Genomic DNA, 10282 nt, shown 5'->3' with positions numbered 1-10282 from the left:
ATTAAAACTAATATTTAGGTATAGATTCATTCATTCTAAGCAGAAAGGACACTTCCAGCCTTGCTTGCAAAGCATTTTTTCAGACTTGCATAAACAAACGTTATTTTAACAGGGAGGATTTATGGCCCTTTGCTGCCACCTAGTGGACAAATTCATGCATAACCCAGAGAGAGTGTTTGTGCTGAGGCAGAAATCTGTTTGAGGTGATTTATTTTGGTTGACAGGTATGAGACACCACCCTAAATATGACAATAATTAATGCATAGTTAAATAAAAAAAATAAAGAAAATATTTCATGCTTCAAGTTAAGCCTCGAGTCTGACTAATATATTACGAAACGTGTTTCAAAACAATTTATTTTAAGGATTATACATTAAATCACACTAAAAAACGACTGCTTTTTAGGGTCTGGGTTATCTTTAATAATTAATTTCAAATGTATTTATAATAACTTTAAAGACAAACTAAGTTTTAAAGTTAATTTTAACTTATAATTTCAGATAAAACATATCAAATAGAACTAAAAAAGCTAAAAAAGCACCAACTGTATGGGAAAAAGTTGAGTTTTTTAAAGATTTTGCGCTCTAGTAACTAAAGAGAATATGAGTGCAAAGCATTATGGGTAGATGGCACCTTTACGTGATCACACATAGGGAGTTACTGAATTTGTGCATATAGAAATGCACAAAACTCTGGTTTTTACACACCAAAAAACAATCTGATTCCTTAAAAAAAAAAAAACTACCTGCCTGTTATAAGGCGGCTCTGACTCATTCATTAACGTTTGGATCCAAACCTCAGCGCTCATCGGACGTGGACAGACTGAAGTGCTGCCAATCTGTTGGGATTTAATTTGACAAAAAAAAAGGAGGGCACAAGACGCCAAAGAAAGAAAGAAAGAAAATAAAAGAGCAACTGCTGGTCTGGTTTTCGGAGGAACGTTGTGAGCGGGTTTATGGGCAAACAATGAGCCGACTGTGCAGCTCCAGAGGATGAAGTCAGAGAATTCATCCTATTAAGAACAGCCTTTAAATGTTCCAGAGGGTTTATAGTTGCGAAATACTTTTTCTAAAGTGTTAATACGGGTTATTAAAAATGTAAAACCTAAATCTTAATGAATAAAACTTCTGCAAATAAACATGGGATAAAAGGCGGAAAAAGTGATTCTTCTTTGCAGTGAGAGAGGAGAACCAAAGATGGATTCTATCCAAAAATCAAATGAGGGCTTGAGAAAACCTGCAGGTTAAGATGTAAAACTTGGAAAGTATTAGAACCTGTTTCAGGCAGATTAACACCAGAGCATTCGAATACAGATTTAGGCAAATGAAACAACCCTTTCTTCAGTTTATCACATAGACTGACGTTCTGATTGCTGTTTTTTTTCTTTTTTGGCATTGGTTGCCATTTAAAAATGGCAAAATACACACAAGTAATCAAACTTCCTGTTTGAAGTCCAAAAAAACAGAAAATTTTGTTTTTAAATGAAAGAAGCAGCTTTTTTAATAATTAATTTATCACTAGAAATTATTCTCCAAGATCCAAAGAAAAGACAGACATCTCACTCGTCTCACTTTTTGCTTCTTACTTTATGTGTTCTTTATGCATGACGGAAATCTAATTAGTAAAAAAATAATACATGTATTAATTTAATTAAACTGTCAAATAGAAAATATCAACAACTTTTTATAATTTCGTTCAATTAAAAGCTTCTCATTGAATGTTAGACTGAAATAAAATAATCGCAGTTACTCCTGGTAGTGTGTAAATCTTTGATTAGTGTGGTATTGTCTTCAGGATGGAGAAAATGACGTAACAAATAAAAATTTTACCAAATTTAGCACAAGCACACTGGATTTTTTGCCCTTATAAAAGCAGTTTTTTTACAAATATATTACTAGTAATTTTATTTTTGTAACTATTTTTTTTAGATATAAAGAAGCTGTACAAACCCCTTTATAAATTTGAGGAAAAAAAGTATTTATTTTACTTTACCTATTTGAAATAAACATAGCATAGCTCCTGTTTACCTTATAACTATTACTATTTTTTGTCTAACTTTTATTTATTTTATTGTGGAAAGAAGTCTGGGATGCTGGGAAGCAGGAAAACTTCTATATAAATAAAATTGAATTTGATTTTTTCTCCTTTTGTTGTCCCTTCAAAATAAAATTACAAAAAGCAAACATAATAATTCCAAATAAAAGAAGTCTCCATATAAATGCTTAAAAAAATCTGATTTATAGGTTTCAAATTCAGTTTAATTCACAATTGGATTAAATATCGATTTCACTAAACTCACTTCTTTTGCAGCTGTTTTAATTGACCTTTTGAGTAAAAGGTTAATTTCCCTTTTGCAGTATCAATAAAGTTTTATTCAATTCTAAAACCAGTTCTGTTTGAATAAAATATTTAAAAAATCAACTTATCAATTTATTTATAACTAAATTTAAAAAATGTGCATTTTTTTTAAATAAAACTGGAAGGAATGCTTTATTTTTAGTTTAATAGGTTTTCAAAATAATTCTTTTTTTAATCTAATCTATAATAAAACAACATTCTTATTTTTTAGTTATCAATAAAATAGAGGAACATAATTATTTTTTTGACTGAACAAAAGTGGAACTTTTAGTGTAATTTTCAAAATAAAACTTGAAGAAAAGCTTATTTTGCCTTTTAAATATGATTTTATTTTATTTTTTGTTTTTTTAATAGGTTTTCCAAGTAATGGATCGATTTCAATTATTTTCCAGACACTTTTGCTTCAATCTATTGTTCTTTTTTCCAGTTATAGCTGGACTCAGTTCAGGGACGATGCAGAAACCAAAAGAGGAGCAGAAACGACGGAGGAAAAGAAAGCAGAGAGACGGATTCTGACAATGACATGAGAGAGGGTCGCTGCAGGACAGACGCTGAGTCATGGCTGGAAAGCGGGCTGACACGCGGCCTCGACAGACAGAGACGCGCTAAACATCTGCAGACACTGTCTGCACCGTCAACCATGAATTATGGCACCAATCAGACGCGGCGCAGCCAGCTAAAGATGAAGGCCTTTAAAAGCGATCGACATTAGTAGCTAAATAAAGGTTAACATCTCGTCAATAACAAAGAATGATTTATGCAACATAACTTGTGATCCTGCACAAACTTGCAAAGTCATGGAAAGTTTTTTTTTTTTTTTTCAGCGGATCGACCCAGTTCAGAGCAGGATTCCATTTTTAGCTCACCTACTTCTAAAAGTTTGATTTTCGAGCTTGCTTATTAACTAACCAAAAGAAGAAGTCCGATAAGGATGAGAGAAACAAAACACACCGCCGGCGGTTGAAGGTCGGCATGGCCAGACTATCTGCTGAGTCACAGCCTCCTTCAGTGACTCAGCAGTTTGCTTCAAAGTCAGATATTGAGTGCTTTTGTAACAGGAAAAATGATGCAACGTTTCGAGACGAGAACACAAATAGGTTTAAAAATTAAGTTGTTTTTTTTTTTTTTAATCTTTTTATAGGAAGAATAGGATATCCCTTCTCACCTGTCGTCCTCTCCTTCAGCGTGCTGGCTCCGGAGGCCTGCCGCCACCATGAAGGCACTGGCCTCAGCCGACATCCCCATGTGGGCCAGAGACCCGACGCCCTCCGATGCCCCGTCTCCGATGGCCGCCGTCGCCACCCCCAGCCTGGGCAGGCCCAGCAGGCCCTGGTGCTGGAGCAGCAGCCTCTGGGCATCCTCCAGCTGGGAGCTCTTCACCAAGCTCCCTCCTGCAGGGACGTGGGGGATGCTCACCCCCGACGCCAGGAGGGGCTTGAGGTCGGCTTGCAGGGCGGTCAGGGGCATGTAGGGGCTCCCGTGGGACGAGGGGTGGATTTGTGGTTGTGGATGACTGGCGGCAAAAGCCACCGGAGCCGGTTGGGGCAGTTGACCATGAAGTGGCAGCTGCTGCGTGATGTTCACTGGCTGCTGGGGCGGGACCGCCACCCCTGGGGTTACGGGGATTCCCGCCGCCGGATGGGGGAGCGGAGGCTGCACTTGCGTCTGGAAAGGAGCGGTGGGTTGGATAAAGTCCGGCTGCCTGATGCTACCTGGAGGTACTACCCCACTGGGGTGCAGTTGAGGTGGGGGGTATCCTCCCTGTGGGTCAACAGCGTAGGGCAACTGCTGGGGTATTATCAAAGGACTTCCATCGATCTTTGGTGCAGCTGCAGGAACCACGGCTGGTTTTTGGAGGTGAACTGTCCCGACAACCTCCTGCGGTGAAATGTAGTTCAAAGGCGCCGTCTGGGGGGGGCTCTGCATGGCTTGTGGGCTGGTGAAGTCTTGGCTTGGAGGCTGGTACGGCTGCAGCGTGTGAGGCGGCTGCATGGCAGGAATAGCCGGGCTTATCCCGGCGTTCCCCGGTTCAGTCTCGGCGGCCGCGTCTGCAGCTTTCGGCCCCTCGGGCGGCGCCGGATGCGGAACCTCCTTCTCGTAGTACTCCGTGCACGTCCACCTCCCTTTCCGAATCGGCTCAGAGTTCGTGTCCAGCTTGACCACCCGGAAGCGGGAGCCCGTGGCCGTCTGTGTGTGCTGCGTCTGAGTGCCGTGGCCCGTTCCCGAAGCCAGTTGCCCCGGCTCCAAACTTGAAAGCGTCGCTGGGGCAGCGGATGAACTCGGAATAGTCACGCCCCCTTTTATGTTTGTATCAGTCCCAATGACAGGGGTTAATTGCTGTCCCACCACGACTAAAGATTTGGAGCCATCCAACGCCGCCGGCCTCTGGGTCTGGCTGGGACCAGCTTTAGAGAGTAAAGACGGGCTGGAGCTACCCAGGGGTTGAACTGGCAGAGTGGCCGGTTCAGTTCCGCCTAAGCTGTCGGAGTGGTGGTGCTGGTGGCTGGTCTGAGGGTAGAACGGGTGGTGCACGGCCCCGTTCACCAAAGACGAGTGATGCTGAAGGATGCTGTGAGGCTGCAGCGGCTCGTTGGGCGACACAAGCCCAGGTGTGTCCACCCCGTGGAGACTGTTCAAGGTCTCGTCGGAGGAGCTTCTCTCCGGCACTCCTTTGTCCGTGGCCTTTGACACGGACACATCCAGCAGGTCGGACGAGGACAGGTCCTCAGTGTGGGACTCGTCCATGTCATCATAACTCTCAGTGTCATCCGCCAAACTGTTATTCCCGCTCACACTGATCTGAGCAGAGGTGACGCTGGTTATCTGGAAGCCGCTCTTCTTCTTCACCTGAGTTCCTTGACTCTGGTGATGGAGAGCTGGGGAGGAGGATCCGGCCTGAGCCGGGCTGTCCTCAGCCGGGTTCCCTCCACCTCCGCCGGCTGCAGCAGCAGCAGCAGAGGCGGGCGCCCCGCTGCTTCCCCTCCTGAAGTGGAAAGACGTCCTGCGGCTCCCGGAGCCCGACGACTCCCCGGATAAGTCCTGCTGGTGGTGCATCTTGGTCGGGTTTCTCAGGACGACAAAGCTGCAAACGATTATCTGCCAACCAGCTAACTTAGAGGCTAGTTAGCTGCAGTACCGCGATACTACGAAGCCATAAGTGGCAAGTCATATGATTTATGTCCTTAAAACGGGAGGAAAAAAAATAAGACAAAGAAGCTTTGAGGCGAAACACGAGCTTACAGGTGGCGCTCCACTTCACAATATTAATCCATGATCGGAAAGCTTAGACAACCATATTTAATGTAGCGAAATTAAATACTGTTGGACTGCAACAATTCTAGCTAGGTTGTAGATAGCTGCGAGCTGGGTCGGCAGAAGCGATTACCAACCCTAACTCAGAACTTTAGCTTTTTACTTAAAGCAAACAGTTAAAAAATGCGATAAATAACATTATTTTGTACTATTTAAAATATATATATATGTTGAAACCTTTTAGCTGACCGCTCTGTGTCGCAGGAAACCAGCCGTCGCATCCATTCCTCTTCTGACCGACGACACCGAAACCAAAAAACGACAAAAAATAAAAAGATTAAGTCATTTAGTGAGAATAAACGACGGTGTCCGGTGAATAGTCGTGTGTTTGTCGTGAAAAAATGGTTAATTCCATGGTGGAGCGCGACCGTGTATTGCTGTATCACTGCCGGTGAGCAGCCGCGGCACTAACGGGACGTCAGTTTCTCTGGAGGGAGGGGAGGGAATGCAAACACTGCTGGCGCGCATGCGCGAGCCCGCCCATTTTTCTTTTTCTTTTTTTCCCCCCAACCTCTGATCTGTGGTGCGTTTACGTTCCTTAACATAATTGGATTTTAGACGATTTACATGTCATACACTTGATATTTAACTATTTATTTTTGTCGCTATAGCAAAATACGTTTTATTGAATTGTTTATAACGTATTCAGGTACTATCACCTATTTAGGTTAAGTATATATTCGTTTAAAAAAATATTACAAACGTGTTTTTTCAAAAGAACAACTCTCCTGTCTAACAAAAGATCACAAAATGAACGCCACACGAAGCTCTGGGTTGTGTTTATTTGATTTTTCTGGGAACCCACTGTTTGGAAGCTGCTACTATAAAAGGACTATTCTAACCTACTTTTAGCATAATTTCCTTAGTTGTTTATTTGCATGCATACTGTATTTAATGTTTAGTATTGTTGCAATTCTAAAATATAACTTTGCGGATTCTAATACTACTACTTTGTAGTCCACACACAAATCTAAAATCAGTTATTTTTTCTCCTTTTTTTATAATTTACTATAATTAACAGCAAGTGCTAAAGGGAAGCTGGAGAATTAATTATACATACTAAAATATGATAAAGAAAAATGCCAGAAGACACAATAATCTTTTAAAAAATTTCGTGAAAAAGCAAGTTTAGCTTTTTTTATATTTTTGTCTTGTGGCTTCATACTGTGACAACAAATGTTTTTGTCTTGTTTTTACTATATAAGGCTGTTTTTATCTGCATGTTTATTTATTTATTTGTAAAAATTATCATGACAGACGACTTGTGAACCAATGCAAATGCAGTTTAAACACAACAATAATTCAAAACCTGCATTTCTCCTGGGTTGTTACTGAAAGCTCACAATAATTAACAAAAAAGAGGAAGAAAGACTATTTTTATTCATTCTTACAATATTTTTTGTGAATTTTACAACTATGGTTTTAGGACAGTTGTTATCAATATTTTTAACATATTTTTAATGGCTTTTTAACACCTCCATACTTTTAATCTAACTTGTCTATTGCTGTTATTACTTGTATATCCTTTTTTTTAACATACTTTAACATGTTTGTGTGTTTGTTTGGAGCAATGGATGAATTTTGCAAGTTCCTTCAGGATTAATAAAGTACTCGATCTAAAAGAAAAATCTAAAATCATAAAGTAATCTGGATGAGTAATGGTAATTTTAAGTGTTATAGCCTAAAATTTAGAAACAATTTGCTCTATAAGAGGCTTGTTTTACTTAATAAGTCATATTTTATTTAGCAAGTGCAATTAATGTGTATTTTTGAAACAACAGTGAATTAGAAATCTGAGTTGGCTGCAGTCTTAAACTTTACCACTAGATGGCACTAGGCCCTGCACTTTTTTTTAATCCACTGTTTTTGGTGTTTTTATTATGTTCTTGTAGCCTTTTTCTCATGATGGACAACAAACACAAATACAATTAAGCTATAATATGTTTTATTCAAATTGTGACAAATCAAGAGCAGATGGAAAAAAAGGTTGAAAATTATCCCTTTTGTAATGCAGTAAGTGAAATAGGGTTACCACAATTAGTTGAGTGACCCACTATTAAAATACCTGTAGTCGATGACTAATTTAATAGTCAACTAGTTACTTTATACTATATGGAGTCAGAGTGTAGTAAAGTTGAACAAAGCTGCGAGCGTTCAGTACCACAAAAAAGTACTTTTTTATATGAGTCAGTGAGACTAATACTTTATCCTTTATGAAAAATAGTTCCTTCTTTCAGAAACCGGCCACATTTGATTTAATCTAGTTTTAATGCTAGAGACTAACGGACAGAGGCTACAGGATTCATTGTCTTTATTTTTAGTTTAAAGCTAATGATGGTTAAAATCTGTGTTTTACATCCACTCTGCGTGTCAACTAATTGGAAAAAATAAATCGATGATTAGTCGACTACTAAAATAATCGTTTGTGGCAGCCCTAAAGTGAAAAATTCTCCATGCTCTGCTCCATTCTGATGCATTCCCTTGCAGATAAATAGATGTACTAATATTTTTATTTTTCTCGTCTCAACTGCCTTCTGGCTAAAAACTGTACCATTAATGTTAGCTTGGGGTTGTGAGGGGTTATAAGCTAGCAAAAGAGAGTGTAAAGGAAGGGATGATGGGATATCAGTAGAGGCTTACTTCTCTTTAAACAACTCAGAGGCAAATTTCTAATAAACTCCTGCCACTCTGAAAAAAATATGTCCAAGAAAACATTTTTTTTTTTTGCCAAAAAAGAACACAATAATGATAAAAAAATAAAACACTGAGAACGCTTTTACAAAGTATGTGATTGGAGAGGGACTTTAAACTGAAAATAAAACACTTTTACTGTCAACAGCTCTGTGAGTACTCAAATGTCTCACCAGACATCACCTCATCAGTATGTGTAAGCGTAGCAACAGTCAATCGTCAACAGCACAGTGCGTGGGAGTGGCAACAGCATGTGAAATTAATCAGTGCAGGTCGATAATGAACCCACAAGAGACAAACACATGCTAAACAGTCTCGTTGTGCAGTAGCAGCAGTGCTAATCAGCTCTCACATTCAGCATTTTATTTTTCTAGTGCCAAATACATTTATTTTTTTATACAAATAAAGGTTGAAGCACACTTGAATGTTTTTCCATATGTACATACAAGTTCTTCCTTAATGTGTTTCTCTCAAACTTTCCCCTTTGGCCATGAAAAGAAGGAAGAACCTTTTATAGCCCTTCTTCCTCTTGGCGTGGTCAGTGCTGTTTATGTCTTCAGTTCTGCAGCGAGGGGAAATGTTCAGTTATTTGCATTGTTGTCGTCCTCATCAAGCCATGTGACTTCTGTTAATGACCAAGTCTGTCAACAGCAAAATAAATAAAAAACGTACATAATACAATGTATATTATTGCCGTTATACCGGGAACATGTGAAAACATATTTTGCAGGTCAAAGTATGTATTTTTATTTCCGTAAAGAACATCCAAACGATACTCAACACAGTGTGGTATATAGCCACAAGCTTCAATTTATTTCAATTTATAGCTCATTTATTATTTGTTTTTGTTTTAATTTTCCTGTCCAACAGCTGAGTAAACATAAAAGCTGAAGGCCTCTTGAGTTTGACATATTTTACTGTGAAAACAGGGGGTTATGAATCTTCTGATACATGAGGTGTATATTTGTATAAACCCCTTTTGCAATTTAGGCCAAACTTTATCTATATTGATGATGTTTGGAACCTTCTTTCGTTGCACCAGACAGAAATGAAGAAGGAAGCAGAGAAAGGGATTCTTAATTAGGGCTGTATTTTTTACAACAAATTACAAATATTTTCTTATGGAAAAACATTGACTTGTGAGGATTGAACTCGTGACCTTCAAAGTAAGACTAATGCTCTGCCTCATTTTTTATATAAATTATTTTTTCAACACAATATTATTTAAATATTTTCATTTATTATTTTTTGTTATGAAATGTATTCACTCCATTGTTGTTGAATTGTCTTAATGTTTAGCCTGGATTTTGAACGCTTTTTTGCTACTTATCCCTACAATAAATCCAATTAATCATATTTTGGTAAAATTTCAGATGAGCTACTGCAAAACACTTAATGTAATTTTGACAAATATAGTTAATATATTTGTTAAGCTTGTAAGCAGTTTATTAACACCACTGCTATCTGAGGCATGTTTACATCAAAAGAGGGGTCATCTGGACCCCAGAGGAAAGTGGACTGAAATTTATTTTATTTTATTTTTTCAAGGATTTTGCATCTTCACTGGTGTCCGTAGTAGACATTAAATCCTGTCCACCTTTGTTATGGGAAGGATCACACATCAATAAATGGGTCGGGTCATCTGGACCCCATAAGAGAGCACAAGGGTTAATATGGCCTTCGTAGACAATGGTCTCAGTTTAGAAGGTAATGAATCATATCAAGTATGTTAATAAACCTTATTTGGCTTATTGTGCTTAATGAATGTCTTACTAATAACCTATAAAGATATTAATAATGTTTGTTATTGTGTTAATAAAGCTTGTTAAGTAATCTTGTGTTACCCCATAGTTTTTTTTTTGGAGTATAAGTCACATTTTTTTGCATAGTTTGCTCAGGGGTGCGACTTATACTCAGAAAT

The 10282-nt window shown here is 38.8% G+C and overlaps 1 protein-coding gene across 1 annotated transcript; it reads right to left on the bottom strand.

Annotated features, from left to right (window-relative positions):
• Positions 1–3654: 3654 nt before the first annotated feature.
• Positions 3655–6544, bottom strand: LOC112160049 (TSC22 domain family protein 1; the record flags this gene model as incomplete). Its single annotated transcript, XM_024294381.2, is given in 1 exon segment — positions 3655–6544. A coding segment is annotated over 1 exon segment (1758 nt), but the record flags the coding sequence as incomplete, so codon positions are not given.
• Between the last annotated feature and the right edge of the window lie 3738 nt (positions 6545–10282).

This window comes from Oryzias melastigma, linkage group LG2 (genome assembly GCF_002922805.2).
Source record: "Oryzias melastigma strain HK-1 linkage group LG2, ASM292280v2, whole genome shotgun sequence".
NCBI classification, from domain to species: domain Eukaryota; kingdom Metazoa; phylum Chordata; class Actinopteri; order Beloniformes; family Adrianichthyidae; genus Oryzias; species Oryzias melastigma.
This window is presented reverse-complemented; position numbering and strand designations above follow the sequence as displayed.